Source organism: Halichondria panicea, chromosome 9 (genome assembly GCF_963675165.1).
Source record: "Halichondria panicea chromosome 9, odHalPani1.1, whole genome shotgun sequence".
NCBI classification, from domain to species: domain Eukaryota; kingdom Metazoa; phylum Porifera; class Demospongiae; order Suberitida; family Halichondriidae; genus Halichondria; species Halichondria panicea.
In genome coordinates this window covers 1,654,109-1,674,869 of record NC_087385.1, presented here as the reverse complement: position 1 = coordinate 1,674,869, position 20,761 = coordinate 1,654,109, and the positions used below count along the sequence as shown (strand labels likewise).

Sequence of the window (20,761 nt, the reverse complement as noted above, 5' to 3'; positions counted from 1 at the left end):
GGGGGGTGTATCACTAGGCCTAGCTGCAGTACTTTATTTTCGCTTCTATGGCTGGGTTTAGTCGTTAGTTAGGGAGATGTTGTAACATGCCTGCTGGATTATCTGCTAAGTGGCCCTCAATGCAAGCACACTTTCCTTACTACTCGCTTCTCTTAAGAGAGTGATTATAAACCTTTATTGTCCCACGCACAGGAGCACTTTAAGAAGGAGAAGGAAGCTGAGCATCAGAGAAAGAAGGAACAGAGGAAGGCAGAACTTGCTCAGAAGTAAGTTTGTACATATATTCTTCTCTTTGGATGCACTTTACATGTGCCATCTACCATTTTGAGGAGTGCAAATGCGTACGGTGCATATGTAGTTTTCATATCATCACCATTGTTGCTGTGCTGGGGTATATACATTGTATAGTGCTCAAACTTTATGCAAATTTGCCGGCCATGCTGTACATGTAATTGTGGTGCCATATGTATTGCTGTCCAAAACTCAATCTTATTCAGCCACACAACTGAGTGTATGTGTAAGTCGCATGGTGGAGGGTGTGTGGAAGTACGAGGGAGGGTGGGAGAGTGGGAGAAAGTGGAAGCATTCCTTAGCTCTGAGTACCTGTCAATGATTTACGCTGTGTGTGTATATGTATGCAGGTGGTCTAAGAGGGAGGAGCAAGACTTTGCTCGAGTTGTGGCCTATTATGGGGTGGTGTTTAACTCAGAGATCAACAAATACGACTGGTCACAGTTCAGGTAAGTCACTTTCTAGTTTTGTGATGCCAAATTTTGACTGATGAGTGTGGTAAATTGTGGGGAAGTCTGAAATTGTTATAATTATGATCAATCTGATCAATATACACCAAATTGAAAACCTACGCGTATTGGGTTTGTACTTATAGTAAACAATATGTTTGTGTGAGCATATGGCTCCCAGTGTCGTCGTGTGATTGTAACCACACCTCCAGGATTTTGGCAAGCCTGAACAAGAAGTCGGATGAGCGACTCACCCTCTACTTCCATGACTTCAAGCGCATGTGCTGGAGGGTGCTCAAGAAGAGAGAGAGCAAGTCAAAAAGAGGTGGGTCGGTGACCGAGGGCACATTATGGGCGTGGTTTTTTTTTAAAGGTTGAGCTAATTAAGTGGAACAGTTTACAAATAGGCTTTCCTGTTGTTTTTCCGAGCTGCGATTGAGTATAGTATTTGGGGGTATTCCATTTACAACTGACACCTTTTGGGAACAAAGTTTTGAAGTTTTGGCATTATACAAGAGGAGTATCACAGTTGACCTTTCTTCAGGGGTTAAAGCTAGGTTTCCACATTTTATAAAAAGCGTTTCAATCATTCCCATGCTAAGACTCGTTCAGTTGGTTGCTGTAGGCAGCTGTCATACCACCATACAGTAATTTATCTATTCTAGGGTTGTCTGGAATAGCTGTGGAGACTATAAATGAAGAAAGAGCGTCTCGCTCTCTGCAGAGGATCAGTCTAATGTCGGCCATCAGAGAAGAGGTGAGACACAAACTACCCTCTACAATATCTCACCACCAAGTACTGTCCGGTAGTTTTGCCTTTAGCTTTGCATACAATTGCGCACACTGTACACTGTACATTAATTACCCCGCTCCCACTCACACACACACACACACACACTCAAACCTCTGGTGTCCGTTCCTTACACCACACACACATACACGCACACACACACCCTCACAGATCCAGCCCCATCCCAAGTTTGATGAGCTAATCAAGTTGTGTGAGCTCTCGTTTGAGGTCCCCTCGTGGTGGCTGCCAGTCATCCATGACACTGACCTCATCAAGGGTGTTACTGAGTAAGCAAAGGGGGTGGGGTTTCATGGTGCATTTGGGACCTTTTGGAGTGGACATACATGTAGCCCTTTACGGATAGTGTTCGTTTAACGCGAATTCTAAATTGGGTTAAGGCATTGTGTGTATGTGTTGTAACAGTATTTCAGAGCTCGTTGAGTAGAGGCTTATTCACGTTACTCCTCTCACCCACCCAGACACGGGCTGATTCACTCCGAAGACCTGATCTATAACGACCCTCACCTCAGGTTCAAGTCCACAGTGCCACAGTCCGCCCTCTATGACCCAAACATAGGTACGTCGATCTATTTACATGTAGTACTCCACACATGTACAGTACATAAGCTATCCAATCATGCAGTTTTAGTTAGTTGCTATCATGGAGTATGTTTAGCGTTCGGAAGGCCTTCTGGGAATAATGTTTAGAAGTTATGGCCTTCTGGGAATATTGCAAGAAAAACAAATGTTTAGAAGTCGGAAGGCCTACATGTACTTGGGAGTATTGTAAGAAAAGCTAACATGTACATGTATAATTATTATCTCATGTTCTTCTTCCCTCCCTCCCTCCCCCCCCCCCCCCCACACACACACAACAGGTATTGAGAGAGAGGAGAGCACAAGCAGCGAAGAAGATGAGGAGGAAGAGGAGGAGGAAGAGGATCGCAGGCACAGACGCAGGGAGGGGCTCTCTTCCAACCCCTCGGTACCGCTAGGATGGCCAAAGGTACGTATCTATCAGTTAGTGATCTAAGTCATGATGAATGGAGTACATGTACAGTGCATCTCGAGTCCTTGAATGTTCTCATGTAACGCATACAAAGCTGCGTAATTTCATTGTAATTTCGCATTTAGTTCAATACTCAAACTTCATCAAAGAATCTTAACTCCCTCCGCATCCCATTAGGACAAGGCTATAGTAATTCGACTGTCGAGGATTGTGTATGCATTCCGTACCGGTTCCTGGCCACGCCCCATGGAGGGATTAGATCTCTTCATCCCCGCGGTGGACGATCAATCATCTTCCTCTGAGTCAGAGGTGGACGTAACCAGTGACGAGGATTGGGATAAGGGTAGCAAGAAAGGGGCGGAGCCTATTGAGGAAACTGAAGGGGTAGACAGAGACTTTGAAATTGAAAAGGTACGAAATCTTGTGTGTGTGTGTAGATTTGTCTGCTTGCTCAAAAAGGCGTTTAACGTTATTTTTCGCGTTTGGATTGTCTCTGCCCAAAAATTCATTCCCTAAAAGTAGTGGGAAATGTCCATACATGTAGACACTATAGATTTCACTGTACGTACACATCGCTGCCTCGTACCCTTCCCTCACACAGAGTCAAGGTCTGAAGATCACTCTGAAAAAGGCCCCCCGCACTCGTTCAACCACATCCAAAATGGCCACACCCCCTCCAGATAACGCCAAGGTAATTCCTTTGTCTTTAATGGTATTTGATAATTGCTGGAAAGTGTGATCTTGATTACTTACTGAATTGTGTAATTGTATTCTCTCCTCACACCACACCTTCTCCAGTTGATGGTACGAATTCCACTCGTTCAGTTGAAGTTTGCCTCCAGCTCTGGTCTCAAGAGGATACCCAAGAAACGTTCTCTGGAGCAAGACGATCTCCATAACAACACACCTGACGCTAAGAGGCAGAGGACTAGCACAGCACATTCCAAAGTAATAGTCCTCAAATAGAAGTCTTATGAAAATATTCTTCCCACTCTAGTACTAATTGACAATGTGTGTGTTCCACAGAATGTGCTGATAGTGGACCCCCTGACGGTGAATGTGGAAGATCTGGGGGGTCAGGAGAAGGTGGGCGTCGTCAACAGAAACACCAGAGAAAAGGTATAAATTAATGATTAGTGTGAGACGTACTTTTGAGATTAGAGAATATTTAAGAAGGTAGAATCCTTGATCGTGCAATAGTGTGTTATAATATGTGTCTGTGTTTTGTACAGCTTCCCCTGAGGCAGTCTCCCACACTGAAGAACCTCTCTCTTTGGTTGGACGGTCACCCTCACTTCAACGTGGAGCCCAACTGGGGACCCGTCGTCATAGAGTGGGTAAGTGGGAGGTGGTGTTATTGATCATGAGTGGGATATGAGTGGGTGGTACACATGTTTGGGTGGGTAATTATAGCTAGTGGGGGATGAGATGAGTGGGTGGTTCATTATGCTATTTTGGCCCGAGTGGCAATCACGTTACACCTCTTCATTAATTGAAACCTACTTTTTAGCTACAAGCCTTATACTGGTGTGCAGTACGTGACGTGTTGTGCTTACTTCCTCTTTAAAGTCTGTCTTTCCACCTACATGATAATAGATATTTATACTCTTCACCATCACACACACACACACACACACACACACACACACACACACACACACACACACATAGGGAGCGTTGAAGGCGGACATGCATCACCGAGTACTAATAGGAGACTCGGACGATACCTTAGGGGCACATGAACACATGGAGGAAAGTTAGCTATATATAGCTATAAAATATTATGTTATGACCAGGACCTATTCAAGTTTTAGACTGTTCACGATTTTAATTATTACTCCAACACTCTCTTTTCTCGTTATTTATCACTATTTGATTATTGTATGTACGACAACATCATGCATATAACAAACAATATTATTATGGAAAAATTAAAGTAACTGTGTCAGCTTGTTAAAAATTATGAGATAGTAAAAAGATTGATAAAAACACTGCATGGCTAACAATTATGTGCAATGGATTAAAGTCTATATAAATGTAGCTGGTATAAAGTTATTGTAGTATGCTGCTCTCTACTGTCCCCAGTCGTCTAAGTGTACAGTGTTCCTGGTACCATGGATACTATCACTAGTGTACGTATCGTTGGTGAGTTTGTTATAAGAGTGCTCCACATACGACAACCTCTTCTTAATCTCGTTCCTCTTGCGAGGTCTCTCAATGCTCTCCATACTGTAGTCAGGACCTTCCTCCTCCTCCATTCGAGCGAGGGCTCTGTTCAGAGCGGCCAATCGATTGTTGACATGGTCGAACTTCTCCTTGACAGGTAGTGTATGTTGACGAACTCCGTTCACAGGTTTGAGGGCGGGGTCACTCTGCATATAAGGAAAGTGGCCGGCCGGGGGAGAGTGTGATGGAGAGCATATAATTTTTAAGGACTGATATAGTTGCATGCATGACTGGACACTAACAGATACGGACCCGGTCCCCATTACTACATATATAGACGCATGAAATTTAATGTACGTTGTATGCAGCAATCCAGGCCATACAATTATAATTATGACTGATGATCTACACACATGCATGCAGGTGTAACTATATAAGGGGATACATATAAGCTCTGCATGCATGGCCAATTTCCTAATTTAGCTGGTATAAATTATTGCAGCATATGCAATGCTGTAACAAAATTTTTAACTGCGTGTAGCAAAATTACAATAGCTCTTAGCAATAGGTTACCTGCGTAGTCTCAAAGTTAGTCTCAGCTATGCCAATCCCATGGCCAGTAGACCCTTTGCTAGACTTTCTGGATTTGGAATTATCTTTTGGCAGTGTTTGAGCTGCATAACTCATCTCCTCCAATTGAGACAATATGTCTTTCTGTTGTTGTACAAGTTTCGGGAGGTCCTGAGCAGTTGAGTCAGTGATGGGTGGGGAGGGGGTGCTCATGGACTCATCAGTTAGAGGCAAATCGTCGAAATTTGTTGAGTGAACAGTGGGTAGGGTACTAGCAGTGGGCGGAGATCGTATTGCATCGAGGATCATCTGGTCAATGTTTCCGTCATAGCCGGAGGCTAGTTCAGTTACTTGAGCTTGTGTTTGGGGAGCATCGTCGTTCTCACCTTCACTATCCGAGATAATATCATCAATGTTAGTTACTCCTTCTTCCTCTTCGTCCGTCTCTTCCTCGGACGAATCTGACGCATCAACAGACGTAAGCTTTTTCAGGTCGAGAACATTGTGTGTTAGTGGCCCTCGATCAATGTTCAGCTTGACCACAATCACTGAGACGTTTGACGTACATCCGTGAGCCACGGCTAGATCTCGGATTCTCTTTGAAGCACGAATCGGGTCTGCTATGCTCCGAACGTTGTGGATGATTTGCTCGTATGTCATATGCTTCCAGAGGCTGTCTGTTCCCATGACAATGTACTCGTCTTCGATCCTCAGCTCGACTGATTCTGTAGAGGGGGCGGGTATGACTTGAGGCCACATATAGTAGCAGCCCAGGAGGCGAGAAGCACTACACACTCCGTTCACACGTCCGTCCTAATGGGTGAGGGGGAATACAGTCAGCTTGAAGGATTACAGGTATGTCACATGTAAACAAAATAAAATCGGCCTTTTAGTATTGACTGTGAACAATCAAACTTGGTACAGCCACTGTATGCTTTCAAAAAGCTGAGCGTATAGTGCTGAGACACTACCATATGTTGAGCAACACTATATACAACACTCGGGTATACAGTGCTCATGGTCTATCGTATGCAGACATGGCTCACCTGTGAAACAAATCCTCTTGTGTCTGCAATACGTGTCCTCTCTCTGGAGTTTGTGCTGGGATCATGGGGGGTGGTCAGAGGGACTGCCCTCCCACTACGACAGAGGATGGCCTCACCCAGTCCCGTGTTGGCCACGTTTAAAACATACGTCCCATCCTTGAGTACATGAATGTGGGAGAGGATTGCAGAGCAGCCATATTCTGTAGCCACCTCCCCAAGACGCCTGCATGGGAGTGAACATTAAACAACTTACTTGCTCCCATACCTATAGGGGATTTCCTCACATTCCACTCAATCACACATTTGCCTGTCTGCACTAGCTAGAACACATAAGCTGATCGTACATACTCTTAGTTAGGTCTGCTCGATACAATGCACTCATCTCTCACCTATGTGCTGTGAGGAAGGTCCCTGCCAAGTACTGTAAACTGTCCTGCAGCTGAACACCCTCACTGAGTAGCCCCTCCTCCTTTCTCATTTCCGAGACCATGACACTGGGGATAATCGGGCGGAGCAGCTTAGGGGCTTCCAGGGACTGTCCCCCATCCAGTACGGCAAACACAGCGTCTTGTTTACGTGATGAGAGACTGGCGGACTTTATCTGAACAGTGGAGTTGACGGAGCTCTCTACACCTACAATCGTAACAGGGAGATTTGTTTAATTACATCAACAATAGGGTTGCCATTGGACAGTACGTGTACCCATCCCTAAGACTGCAGTAGCCTACAGGGTGGTTTGTACCATCCATCAGCAACCCCAATCCGTTTGACAACAAAACATTAAAGATTTCGCCAAAATACCAAGAGTAAACATTTCGTGCTAATAACAAGACTACGTATATCTAAGCATCTAAGTAGAGGAAACAATGAATGAGTATACCGTCAATTAAGAGGGTGTACGTAAAAGAACAACATATCTACATATTATTGTAGTATTTCCTTAATTGCACCAAGTGGGAACGTAAAGTCTATTTGTGTTGAGTTTGACCTTCATAAAGTTGTCATAACTTATGTCATACAAAAGTTTCATATACCATTGGATTTCTTGTTAGAAAGCGCTTCTATCTATATGCTGTAGAGCTGGTAAGCTCCACCAGTTAAAAGTTAGCATTTTCCATGTAAAAGTCCCAGGCATACTTGTCCACCACATAAAGCATAAATGAAGCCATAATTGACCACATAACTTCCAGGGCCAAACTCAACGCAAATAGACTTTAGGTGTATAAGAATACTGACCGATGATGGTAGCTGAGCCATAAGACCATTTCCCGTGTGTAGTGGTGCCTCCAATCTCCACAGTGTTTCGCTGAGACTTGGTGCTCCCTTTGATGTCCAACACACCCTCCAAACAGCAGCTGCCAATACGACTGCATGGATCAAACAACCGCATGTAAATCATCTCATACGTAGTTCTTAAAATAAAAGTATGCTCTGTTCGTATCTTGGAGCCTAAAACAAGTATTGTAGCACTAAATCCACGAGTAGTGAAATGCTAGAGTTTTAGTACATAATTTATAGTGCTCAGTGCGTACGATTATCTGTATATTTTGTGCACATACTTCAGCTCCTTTGCTGTTGCCATGTCGATGCTCAGAGAGGTGTTCCCAGACAAGTCCAGCTGTTGCAGGCGAGGGAAGCTGGCCAGCTGCAAGTGACATGAAAACAATATCTGTGCAGTTTTTACAATTGAAAATGAGTCAAATGCTTTCTTTAAAAAAATGGTTGCAAGAGGGGTGAGCAGTTTTTAGACTGTCTGAGATTACATCTGGTGCATTCTCAGGCATCCTCGGCCTCTAAATGAAGCTCTGATGGTGTTGCATCGTAGTAAGAGCTCTTACAACTCACGTTAGGTAGTGTTTCGAACTGGTTGCAGCTTAGGTCGAGGTACTGCAGGTGAGGGAAGACGAGAACATTTGGGAGGCCTGAGAGTTGGTTAGAGTGGAGGAGGAGGGTCTTGAGGAGGGGGCAGCCGGAGATGGTGGGAAGGGACGCAAATGAGTTGCCAGATAGATTGAAGTAAGTTAGCTGATTCAGCTTGGAGAAGAAACTGTAGAAGGTATATTTGGATGAAGTACTCGTAGAAAAACCGTCGATAATCTCACACAGTTTGTACTGTGTGTGGGCATGCAAAGTTGCACATTCTAGAAGCCAGAGGATATAAGTATACTGAAGTACGTGCTTTGTGTGCACATGGTTACAAGAATGTCACATGCCAGACAGACGTACCCTGGCGGAATAATCCTCATCTCATTGTAGGCCAGATGAAGTATCCGTATTCGGCAGAAACTGTATATGGACGATAATAATAATAATGTTGTAACAGTTATGGGCTACAGCCACCCACCTGGATATGACAGGAAGGGCGGAGTCTTTGAGAGAGTTGTTGGCGGCCAGGAGCTCTGTGATGGAGCTAATGTCACGTCCTGGTTCAGAACTGGAAGCTGGTAGAGAGGTCAGCTTGTTGCTAGACACGTTCAGCGTCTGTAACCTATTGAAAAACAAACAAAAATATATAGGGATGTACTAGAAGAAACTGAAATGTCAGTGCTTAAATAAGTTATGATGAACAAACCTCCTTGCTTTATGAAAGAGGTTATCCGGAAGTGAAGAGAGTTGGTTGACATGGAGATCGAGGTGCTTCACTTGACAGTTGTCACCAAAATCGGGAGGAAGGCTAACAAGGTGATTGCTGCTCATTCTAATCACAGCCAAATTCTTCATCTTGAAAAGACTGTAATAAAATCCTGATATCAAAACGGAACTACTATAGATTCAAAACCTCTACCCATACGGTTGTAATAACAACAGAAAGAGTTTGCCTTAGTACATTCTCTTACCCAGCTGGCAGCTTGGTGAGTTTGTTGTTGCTAGCGTTAAGTTTATGCAAGGCACTGAGTTGGGCCAGAGACTCTGGGAGGACTGTCAGTTCATTCTTTGATATGTCAATACTCGTCAGGTTGTCGCACGTCATGGCAACAGAGAACTGGGTTATCTCTGCATGTACACATACACACGTATGAATGGATGCATCTATTGATTTAGCACAGTACTATGGCCACCATTGTGTATATACACAATAAAGTCTGTACTTGAATGCTGTACATGCACTTAGAATACATATGTACATACAAACACATTATCCGGACCCTACAAACGTAAAAAGTATAGCCATATAAATATAAAATCTGGATCACAAATAATCTACAATTGTGTGACCTATAGCCATTCTCAGTGTATATAAGTAAACTCACTGTTATTCTTTGCCAGCAGAATCTTGATAGGTCCCTCGTTCACACTCAACTTCCTCAGAGAGTTACCCGAGCAGTTGACAGTTTCCAAACACGGCACCTGCTGCGTGACCAGCTCTGAGATGCTGTTCCCGCTCACATTCAGCCTCAATAAACTGCGGAGACCCTCCATAGCTGAGGGTAGGGGATGCTTGATCCGGTTGAGGCGAACATCCAAATGCACCAATGTCTGTATGCGATTGATATCCTCTGGGATTTGACTGTTAGGAAAAATCATTTTGTAATAATTACTGTTATTACCCTAACTACAGGTTAAATGTAGCATGTAGCGGTCAAGATTCCCCAATTACACCACAAATTAATGACCAGTTACGTTTATCTGACCCTGTCAACCACCCACTGTAGAGTACCATGCAGCGCACTGGAAACTATACCAATGTACGCACAACTTTAATGTGAAGTTCTCTTACAACAACATACCCTTTCACTACAGCTATCAAAGAAGCCCCAATGTAACACAGTTGCTCTGAAAGCCTGAAGCTAGTAAAACATGAAATAAGTTCCCTTCAGCCCCTCTACAAAATTAAACCCTAAATTTCAAGTATGGGGACTTGAAAATGATAAAGTAGGAATGAAGATGTGAACACCATATCCCTTAAGAATAGCCACAAGGGCAACGATCCATTACCAGGAGCAGACAAACCCTGTTTTGTGAACATGACTGTACTTTAATTGAAAACTAATAGAAGAGGTCAGGGCATATTTTGTTTAACTGACCTCAAGTTTCTTATTTTAAGTCATTGCAAGCATGCTTAATGAAATACTGAACCACCATGCACCAACCTGATGTAGTTTCCTGAAGCTACCAATATAGCAAGAGACGGTAGCTCCATGACGATAGTGGGTAGCTCAAAGAATCTGTTGAACGCTAGTACAAGAGTGGTGAGAGATTTGAGCTCCTGCAGCTGGTAGGGGAGGGTGTTCAGCTGGTTGGAGTGGAGGAGGAGAGTGGTCAGTCTGTGTGTGTGTGTGTGTGTGTGTGTGTGTGTGTGTGTGTGTGTGTGTGTGTGTGTGTGTGTGTGTGTGTGTGTGTGTGTGTGTGTGTGTGTGGGTGTGGGTGTGTGTGGGTGTGTGTGGGGGTGTGGGAGGGGAGGGGTGGAGTAGTCAGTCGTAGGTAATCATAATCGATAGCATATGGAAATACGTAGGTGCATGTGATTCACTCTGTGACTATTGGCAGGACACTGTAACACTGTTATTTATTTGATGGTTGCTATTAGTTGCTAAAAATCTAGCGTGTAGTTTCTTCACACAAAGATACAGTACAGTGCATGCTCATATTCACCCTGTGAGGCACTTTATCTCTTGCGGGATCATTTTGATAGCATTGCAGGAAAGATCCAGCTCCTTTAGTCCACTGATCCTGCATAGTGAGCTGGGGAACTGGTCGAGACAGTTGTCGCTGAGAGAGATGGAGACGAGTCTCTGGAATATCCCGAGGTCTTCAATCCAGCCGATTGTTCGTGGTTGACCAAGAAGAGCAGCATCTGTGTGCTCAAAAGATTCCTAGGATGTAAAAAGTTGAGGTTATAGAGGGTAGATTCTTACAGACGAGTACTACACAATAATTGCAAGTAGTTGGGAATGAGTACATAAAGTAAACGTAAACGCTCAAGATAGAGTGGCTCAAGATGATTCTAGGCAAAATGCCAAATATACATATTTACATTACAGCTCGTACATTATTATGAAAATGCCAACGAAATACACTTCACATGCAGGGCTAGCTTACGATCATGAAGTTATGCGCCAGGTTCATGGCCACCAGGTTGTAGTTGAGGAAGTAGTACTTTGGTAGCCTCTCTAGAGAGTGACCGGTGAGGTTGGCCTCCAGAGGGTGCTTCGTCACAACCTGCATGTGTGAACAATTATTAAAACAGAGTCTATATAATTATGGAGTGTTGCTGATAGGATAGGTTTCAATCCTGTTACAATCAGATAGATTTTGGTATGGTGCCTAGCATTACGTACCACAAAGAAAACATAAAGCGATCCTGTAATTTGGATTATATTTCCATACACGGGAGGAATGCATTTATTCAAACCCCTTACATTTCCAGCTCTTTCCAACCACTTTGATTGCTCAAACCTCGACTCAAACGACAGCAACATCTCACGCCCTAAAGACATTATCCTCAAGCAAAAAATATGTCTCCTACTCTTGTACTCGCTGATTTTACCGCCACGAAGATCGATAGCCAAGTTAGGTTTACCCTTAGGCTGTGAAGACGGAAAAATAAACATCCGAGAGCCGCAGAGGACACAAAATCGTCTGTTCCAAATCGCCACTCCTCTCCCCGTCACCTCCTTGACTTTGAGGCAACAAGCAAGCTGCACAGAATCCTCAGGCCTCTTCCCGTGCTCGTGACCTGTAACATAATATGTAAAAGTCACCTGAGCCCAGGCTCTCAAAAGTAGTCAGAAATTAGCAGTTTCTTTACATGTATGCATTTCTCTGTACTAACCATAGAACCATGGGTTACTCAGTACATGAGTGTATGGTATTAGCTTAAAACCTCACCGGCTACAAACTTGAAGAGAGGAGCTAGGTCCTCGTTCATTCCCTCCACCTGGAGACGCTGTGGGTTGCTATGACCAATCTCCTGGAGAAACCTAACAAGCAGCTGCAGTGGATGCTCGTCCAGTCGCACTCTCCGCACTATCTTGTTGCCATAGTGTATATACAGCTCTTTGGTGAAGAACCTGTAAATTAATAGATTATAAATGACTATAGCTTCTATAGTGGAATGCCACTCCTTTCGTAGATTCTTGGTATGAGGAGCTCATAGATCTTAATTTTAACTCTTACCTCGCCATTATGGCTTCTGCAGTTGTCTCAATTGTGCACTTCACTAGTTCAGAGTAGGAGAGTCCTGGTTGGTAGACTCTATGCATGGGGAGGAGGAAAGCACTGAAACTTCAGGGATACTTTTAGGGACGAGTACGAATTCTTTGATAATTAAGAACAATAGGTTTCAGTGGCATAGGAAGCAATTTCTCAATGGGGGGAGGGGGGCTCTATAGTTGTTTGAATGGAAAAAGTACGCCTACTACAGAGTGCAGCTTGATATAAGTCATTTCTACTTAATAGCCTGGAAAGATGGGGGGGGCTCCAGCCCCTGGAGCCCCCCCTCCTACGCCATGGGTTTGGACTTGGGTACGGGTGTTGCACACATCACAGGGGCAGATCCAGGATTTTGATAGGAGGGGAATCATAAAACATTTTTCTAAAAAAAGGTAAATTCAATGCTCTACAGTGTAGCTTCTGAGGTGGTAGTCTGGATCTATTTTTGTGTTTCCTGCATGACTCATTGAGAATTCTCAGTACCGTATAGCGAGTAATTTTCGTTTGTGGGATAAAAAATTCGAAAACGATGATTTTCGTGAGTAAAAATTTCATTTACTCTCATTGCCTGCACTGCATTCATACGTTTCGGTAAGCCACGCCTACGTTAAAATTTCGTGGAGGTCAGCTTACCCACGAAAATAACGAATATTTACCCCATAAAAATTACCTGCTATGCGGTAGTAAACTGGGTGTGGTCATGATAATGTTACCTAGCTACATCACCCAGTGCATCATGAGCTCGAGTGCATGCAGTGAGTTAATGACTAACTATATAGTGATAATGTCACCTAGCTACATCACCCAGTGCATAATGAGCTCGAGTGCATGCAGTGAGTTAATGGGTAGCTATATAGTAGATTACGTAAGTTTAAGAGAAAGGGTGGGGGAATGAGCCCCCTATTCCCTACCCCTGGATCCGCCCCTGCACCTGCCCATTATTATTATTGCAGTTGAAGACTGAGGGACTATACCATCGATTGCAGCTCACTCACCTGATAGCTCCTCTAGCCCGATCCCCTTTAATCCACCTCTTGATGTCATCCTCAGTCTCCCCTAAATCCACTTCGTCTGGTGCATAGTTGTAGAAAATAGTGGCTGCCTCCCTCTTGTCTCGGGAGAGTGTGCCAGAACGATCTCGCGTGGGGGAGGGTGGACTCAGCATGTTCTCCACACTGATGGAACTGGAGCTGTTCTCCAGGGCCCACCACACTGTGCTGGGAGTCTGACTCCAGCTGAGTTCCATGGTTGTTTACAGAAACTCCAAACACGCCCACTTTTATGGAAAATTTGTCTTGTAGCTTCTGTGAGCTAGCTGATGCTGCACTGTCTGCTTTTTGAGACTAGATTTGAGTGCAAGCCTCTGTTGTAATGTGAGCTTACACTTTGTAGTGATCCTCTAGCTCTATTGATGCAGAAGCAGCTAATCCTATCTACAGCTACAGTATAGTATGAGCTCACATGGAAAATGGGCGTTGCTGCAAGTTTTCCCCTTCCATCACAAGACGCCCTCCATTTAAATCTCCAGGATTTGTGCACATGTCAGACCTCCTCTGAGGCCTGACTGCTAGCGTCATATATCGTATCCGTCATAGCCGGCCAACAATGATAATTAATCTCTAATTAGTGGAGTGCCGCATGTATATCTGTAGCAGATATCTAGTCAGTTCTCTAGACCAGCCAGCAGGCCCCCCAAAAGGAGTCGATACGATAAGTGTCTGTCACTGTGTCCTGCAGAACAGCCCAGCTAGATCTACCTGATTCAAGATGGAAAACTTGTCTGGTATTGCTGTCAAGGGTGACCCCTCCCCCCCTACTGTGCAAGTGATGGAGAGAGATGTGGATGTGGCCATCATAGGTACGTATGCTCTGAGCTAGTGTGCTAGCCAAAAAATAATATGTTATCTACTTCACTTGCAACAGCTAGCTAGCTACTGAGCTCTTCTTGAATTTTGAGCAAGCTTGTCAGATACACGGCAGCGGATGTCGAAACGCCCTAAATGTTAAATATCACTTTTCCTTAGCCCCTTCCTGGACACGCCTATTAAAAACACCCGGTGCCATGTATCTGACATGGTCCCGAGCTTGGGCACACCTGTACCCGTTAACGTACACAGATGGATATACGGTGCACTTTTTTACGATACAAAAAAATAACATGCTTTATGCCATTCTTGCACCTAGCCTGCGATAATATCCCAGATTGCTGCACGTTAGCTCCATTATTATTATTGTGAATGTATGATTAAACTTCCTGTTATTTATGGATTCTCATGCACCCACTGAATTGGAATTCTATAATGTTTCCAGCTAGCTATGAACTGAGAGTGTGCATGTTTCCAGCTAGCTACGAACTGAGAGTGTGCATGTTTCCAGCTAGCTACGAACTGAGAGTGTGCATGTTTCCAGCTAGCTACGAACTGAGAGTGTGCATGTTTCCAAGTCTAGCTAGGTATGAATTGAATGCATCTAGCTAGCTATGAACTATGTTCTATTTAATTTGCACTTGTAAATCTTTGTATACCGTTACTAGGGCAGTAACGGGCATGTTTTCATTTTCCGTGTATATAATTATTCTGCAGGTAATGGCCCCTCAGGCATTTTCTTGTCCCTCCTTCTGTCTGGCCATCGACCATTCTACGCAGGGGACCATCCCGACCCTTTCCTCTCCTACAAGCTGAAGCAACAACCGCAGAAATCGATCTTAGATCAGGTAAATTTATAATGTTGTAAATTTGCTTCCCTGCAACTTCAAACTTCGATTATGGGTTCTATTGGAGTTCAAGTTATTTTGGGTATTTTAAGTGTGAGTGTGCAATGGTTTGTGTGATTGTAACCCCATGAGATTAGTTACACTAACTGTGGAGTGTGTCACCTCAGTCAAAGGTCATTCATTATCCCCCCCCCCCCCCATTGTTTGGACGGAGGCGTAACAGGAAAATTGGCTCTGATTTGCCCGTGAATAAACTTATTGCCATGACATAAAATTATGACCTTTCTATAAATCCCATCTGTATACTTAATTTGCATGTGACATACATGAGCTTAACAATATTCACAGTGTAGTTATTGACTATTATTTTCGCTCGGTACAGGATCTTCAAGAGCTTAGCGAGGGGCTGGAAGGTCGCTCCAACAACCAGCTGGCCCTACTCATGGACACACTACTTCACCCGAATGCTGATATTGGGGAGAATCTTCCGTCCACCCTTAACTGGAAATGCGACCAATCAAAACACATCTCTCACGTTGTCATTGGCGACAGTCAGCCGGGCGGGTCTTGGCACAGCATGAAGGGGGAGATACAATCGCTAAGTCTGGGCAGCTGGCTCGAATTACCCCAATACTCGTTTCAAGAATGGACCACCCAAAATGTAGGAGACAGATCATGTGACGTATCCTCAAAGCGTGTGACTCTAGGCAGTGTGGCCAAATACTATGAAGACTATGTCATCGAGATGGGCCTGCAAGAAAACATGATGAATGGCGTGCGTGTGACTAAAGCGATCAAATGTCCCTCCCGTGTTGTGTGTACTATTGGTTCTCCCAAATCGTGTGCTTCTCCATCATCCAAACTACCACCACGCCCCTTCAAGATGCATCCCTGTGATCTACCCATGCACACGGTGGACAGTGGGCTAATTCTGAGTGAGAGGGGAGGCTCTAGTGATCCCGACACTCTCTCGAATTATTCGTGCTCCTCTGATTCTGAAGATGACGGTATTTGTTGCAACAATGCTGCTGAAAAGGTGCTTCACGACTACAAGTGGTGTTTGAAAGGCACTGGCAAGCAAGGTGATGTCATCGTTCGTGCAAAGAATCTCGTGCTTGCGTGTGGAATTGGTGATAGTCCAAGACAGCTAGGGGTAGGTGGGGAGGATGCCCCCTTTGTTTGTCATCGTTTCTCAGATTTTTGTCAGAAGCTGGAGTCAATCGATCCTTGCTACCCAGTTGTAATCGTAGGAGGTGGTTTGTCTGCAGCTGATGCCGTGTTACTGTGCCTCAGCAAGGGACACAAAGTTGCGCACATTTTTCACCAGGACGCTAAAGATTCATCTCTAATTTACAACAAGATGCCTCAGGCTATTTATCCCGAGTATGGACGCCTCTTGAAACTAATGAACAATGAAGAACAAAACGAATTTTACACAGCAGTCAGCCAATCCAGAGTTTGTGAATTTACGTATGGAAACTGTTGTACATACAAAGACAACAAAGAAAAGACTACCACAATACCCATATCCTTAGCAGGGGTTTTCATAGGAAGTGAAACTAACCTCGATTTCCTGCCAACGAGAATTGGATTACAACTCGCAATCGATCCCTTTCACCCGATTAATGCTAAGACGAACCCTATGGATGTTGACCCGATAACATTTGAGTCAGAGTTATTCCCTTCGCTGTATGCATTGGGACCTCTAGCAGGCGACCATTTTGTGAGATTTGTGTTAGGCAGTGGCCTAGGTGTGTGTAGGCATTTGGTGGACAAACTTTTTTGATTCTGTATGTCTGTGTGTGTTTTTACCCAATGTACGGTATTGCAATTATTTTTATCCAGAGGAGGGAGGACACGATTAACCTTAGCTCTAATTAGCTAATTATCGCGACCTTTTAATTACATTCTTTGAACGATTCATCTTTTCTTTCTTTATAACCTCTACATATTGGGACACACAGAACAGTACTGTAGTATGAGTGACAGGCACAGAGCAAACCATACAAGCTGAGACTGTTAGTGTCATTAATGTTCTTCATGTTGGAGACACTCTGAACTAAACAATTCCATGTTGCAGCTTTATCACAGAGACAGGAGTGCTTCTCACAGGGATCTTGGAGACAGTAGTGCCTGGGGTGCTCCTCATAGGGATCCTGTCTCCAGGATCAAGAGTGCTTCTCACAGAGACAAGATCAGAGTGCCTGGGATGCTTCTCACAGGGATCTTAGAGATAAGAGTACTTGAGGAGCTTCTTATAGGTCCTATTACCTTCAGGTCCTGACAACTTGGCCATAGGGGTACCTCCAGTAGGAGAAAAGGCTCTAGCTCTTGTGTCCAATATGTAGAGGTTATAAAGAAAGAAAAGATGAATCGTTCAAAGAATGTAATTAAAAGGTCGCGATAATTAGCTAATTAGAGCTAAGGTTAAAGTTACGGCAAACAGTTTGCTCATGAATATTCATGATTTTCTTATAATGATTTTTGTGAAACTATAAATGCCATGAGAGAAATTTAAAGCACATACATGATAAATATATTGGTGTATCAATCTGTATGACAAGTATCAATCTTCAAAACATCTTCCAGTGGAAGCTCTGAGCGATCATCAAGTTACTAGAAACAACACAAAACTAGTAGTCATTTTAATTATTATTATTATTATGCTGGTTAAACTCACCTTAATCTCTTTAGGAATCGTCTATAATCTGCACACAGAGCTGCTATGAGGAGGATTCTCATAGAGAGAGATATGTAAATAGCAGCTGAGCCTGCAACCGCAACTGCAACCGTAGCCTCGATAATCGGCCTGGTCTCGAGGCTACTGCAACCTCAATAATAATCTACGGCGAGGTATACGGATTATTTATATACATTTACGGGTATCTCATTAACATTCCACAAGATTCCAGAGATTTCAAGAGATTCCAAGAGATTTCAGAGATTCCAAGGGATTCCAGAGATTCCACAAGATTCCAGAGATTCCACAAGATTTCAAGATTCCAAGTGAGATTTCAAGATTTCAGTTGAGATTCCAAAAATTTTGTACGAGATTCCTGGCCGTTGCGGACCCCTCGGGTTCCAGCTCGGGGTTCCAGGGCTCTGAGAGCGATGGACTGTTAAATTTACCTAAAAAAAGGTCGTCACTTCTTCGAAACGGTGAGCATGCGCCAGAGGAGGTTGGTCACGATTGCTAATTAATCTTCCAATTTTCTTTGTAACCTCCAATTCCTACAGTAATGCACAGAAGCCATTGAAGGAACCCCAACCTACTGAGTCAGCACTTTTATCTTATTTTGCCATTCTTGAGCGTTTATCAGTCTTGTATTACGTCTCCTGTTAGTCTATGAGTCGTAGTAGTTTAAAACTATCGTTGCTACACCTGCTATATTAAGACAGGAGTCAAAGAAACAAGGAAAGTGCAGCAACAACTGGAACTTTGTTACTAATCTTAGTTTCTGGCTTATTACTTCGAGTATGACTATGCTACTCACTTTCTAGTATTACTGAGTATTGTTAGCATCATTTCTTACCAGTATAAAAGGCTATTTAACATACTGAATTTTTTCTTAAAAAAAGGTCATCACTTTTCATAAGTAGTCTGCATGCACTACGTAGTCTCGAATACCCGCCTCAACCTAAAAGTATTCGAGGACTACGTAGCTTTTAGGTTGAGGCGGGTATTCGAGACTATGCACTACGCTGGAGGCCTTCAGCTTCATAGTCACTGAAACTGCACAGACAAAGCTTCGCAGGACTAACAAGGACTAAAGGTAAGTAAAAAGTGCATGTGAAAGCTAGTAAGAAAGAAACAATTTGCTAACTAGCTTGAGCCTCCCACTCACTTCTTTCTCAAGGGCCTAGGGGGGTTCATCAAAGAACCCCTCTGGATCTAGTTGGGCGTGGCTCGACCGTCTCCTCCCGTCAGGAGACGGTCGAGCCACGCCCAACTACTCTGGATCCACCACTGGACTGACCACTTACCCAGGTTATAAATCAGGCACTGCATGCACTGGGAGCTTCACTGATGGCTATAACATATCAGCTAGTCACCCCAGAGCAGTTTCAAGAAGCTATTGAGCTTTACAACACATGCTATCTACCCTACGATCCAGTACTGAAGGCTGTTGGATGTACAGTACCCTCAAATCTAGATCGCCTGATGGTTCTCGGTTACTTGAAGCAAGGCTTGTCTTGGTGTGCAGTGGACAAAATAACGGGTAAAATGGTTGGCATAAGAATCTCTCATTCTCAGTCAGTAACTGATTTAACAGATGCTGTGCCAACCTTTGATGACTATATTCAACGTGGGTGGTCAAGAGCATGGTCTTCAGTCTGGGTTTTGTTCAGTTGTGCATTGGACTTCAAAAAAATATTAACAACGTATCAAGAAGACAAGATGATGGAGCTATTTGCGCTTTGTGTGCATCCTGATTACAAAAAAAGAGGAATTGCGACGGAGTTAGTCAAGCGAAACCTAGATCATGCTGTCAAACATGGCCACACTTTTGCTGGAGTACTTTGCACAAGCGCTTACACCCAGCAACTTTATGAGAAGCAAGGGTTTGAAAAGGTGAAAGAAGTGTGTTATGCAACTTACGTTGACACGAGAACAAATTCATTTCTCTTCAAAGATGTGGAAGAGCCCCACAAAGCAGCTATAAGTTACGTAAAGAAACTTTGCTGACCCATAACAACTGAACACACTAGATCTAAATTAACGTGTACAATAGCTTTTTGGGTTACTAATTATAGAGCTTCTGTAGATTAACAATCCAGGTTTAACCGCAAAGATTTAGACAAGGATTTGTGCATGAAAAATGAGGATCTTGAAGTAGCCAAAACAGTAGCAATCCCACGGTAATTTTCTCTAACATTTTAGCTATCATGTAGTGAAAGGATAGTACTTGTGGATCAGGGATCCTGGCTCAATAGCGTGAAATTTACCATCAAACCTAGTGGTTTTTACTGTACATATTAAAGCTTCTACGGAGAGCAGTCTAGGGAGGTTAACTCAGGTTGGTTGCCATCTTCCATAACAGTTTACAATAATGATTACTAGAAGGTGATGTGAGCTTGCTAGAGAGCACAACAGTAGATCTACCACAGGCACCATATCCCATAGCTAGCTAGAGCTAGCTAGCTACAGAAATGTAAGGAAAGGTTAAAAGTCAAGAGCCTAACGTACTCCACACATTCCATTGCCATGTGACTGATGACACACGTCCCACCTCCTCTGGTGTAGATCTAATTAGTGGATATGCTCAGTTCCTGTACGTTTAATATTATCCGCAAGAGTTCCAGTTGGATAGCCACCGTACCTACTTGTACGTGTTTTAGTTAAATATGCATTTCGCATTACATCATAATATTGAACAGGAAGAAATTTGTTAGAAAGTTCTAGTTTCTTTAGCTCACTTTTTTTGGGAGCGGTGCGATCATTTCAAAGAGAAAGAGAGGTAGTAAAAACATCTAACTCTTCATGATTGTAATGGTACAACTCCTAGCTCTTGAAGGTAAGTAGGGGAAAAGATATTCTTTCTTGAGTATTGTATACTGTACTTTGTGGTTTTG

The 20,761-nt window shown here is 43.6% G+C and overlaps 3 protein-coding genes across 6 annotated transcripts in view; 2 read left to right on the top strand and 1 right to left on the bottom strand.

Annotated features, from left to right (window-relative positions):
- LOC135341040 (chromodomain-helicase-DNA-binding protein 8-like) overlaps positions 1 to 4,479 on the top strand; it is a 39,560-nt gene extending 35,081 nt beyond the window's left edge. For 3 of the 4 annotated variants that reach the window (XM_064537507.1, XM_064537505.1, XM_064537506.1), the window contains exons 31-43: positions 193 to 266; positions 642 to 740; positions 953 to 1,065; positions 1,406 to 1,497; positions 1,702 to 1,817; positions 2,010 to 2,107; positions 2,409 to 2,536; positions 2,717 to 2,950; positions 3,141 to 3,230; positions 3,338 to 3,487; positions 3,566 to 3,658; positions 3,772 to 3,876; positions 4,211 to 4,479. In XM_064537507.1, the coding sequence (XP_064393577.1) occupies positions 193 to 266; positions 642 to 740; positions 953 to 1,065; positions 1,406 to 1,497; positions 1,702 to 1,817; positions 2,010 to 2,107; positions 2,409 to 2,536; positions 2,717 to 2,950; positions 3,141 to 3,230; positions 3,338 to 3,487; positions 3,566 to 3,658; positions 3,772 to 3,876; positions 4,211 to 4,300 (1,482 nt within the window). In that variant the 3' untranslated portion in view covers positions 4,301 to 4,479. The remainder of the gene's footprint in view (positions 1 to 192; positions 267 to 641; positions 741 to 952; positions 1,066 to 1,405; positions 1,498 to 1,701; positions 1,818 to 2,009; positions 2,108 to 2,408; positions 2,537 to 2,716; positions 2,951 to 3,140; positions 3,231 to 3,337; positions 3,488 to 3,565; positions 3,659 to 3,771; positions 3,877 to 4,210) is intronic. The other variant, XM_064537508.1, reaches the window with a different exon arrangement.
- Positions 4,471 to 13,962, bottom strand: LOC135341042 (PH domain leucine-rich repeat-containing protein phosphatase 2-like). Its single transcript, XM_064537509.1, has 19 exons — positions 13,470 to 13,962; positions 12,439 to 12,516; positions 12,151 to 12,332; positions 11,682 to 11,998; positions 11,362 to 11,481; positions 10,915 to 11,135; positions 10,413 to 10,586; positions 9,573 to 9,829; positions 9,159 to 9,315; positions 8,894 to 9,052; positions 8,666 to 8,809; positions 8,548 to 8,607; positions 8,167 to 8,368; positions 7,881 to 7,966; positions 7,558 to 7,688; positions 6,711 to 6,954; positions 6,322 to 6,544; positions 5,279 to 6,088; positions 4,471 to 4,911 (listed from the first exon to the last, which is right to left on the bottom strand). The coding sequence occupies exons 1-19, from the start codon at positions 13,718 to 13,720 to the stop codon at positions 4,612 to 4,614; spliced, it is 4,116 nt and encodes a 1,371-aa protein (XP_064393579.1). The 5' UTR covers positions 13,721 to 13,962; the 3' UTR covers positions 4,471 to 4,611.
- Positions 13,963 to 14,056: 94 nt separating this feature from the next.
- Positions 14,057 to 18,749, top strand: LOC135341043 (oxidative stress-induced growth inhibitor 1-like). The gene is made up of 4 exons (XM_064537511.1): positions 14,057 to 14,332; positions 15,057 to 15,187; positions 15,570 to 18,346; positions 18,425 to 18,749. The coding sequence occupies exons 1-3, from the start codon at positions 14,242 to 14,244 to the stop codon at positions 16,971 to 16,973; spliced, it is 1,626 nt and encodes a 541-aa protein (XP_064393581.1). The 5' UTR covers positions 14,057 to 14,241; the 3' UTR covers positions 16,974 to 18,346; positions 18,425 to 18,749.
- Positions 18,750 to 20,761: the final 2,012 nt, after the last annotated feature.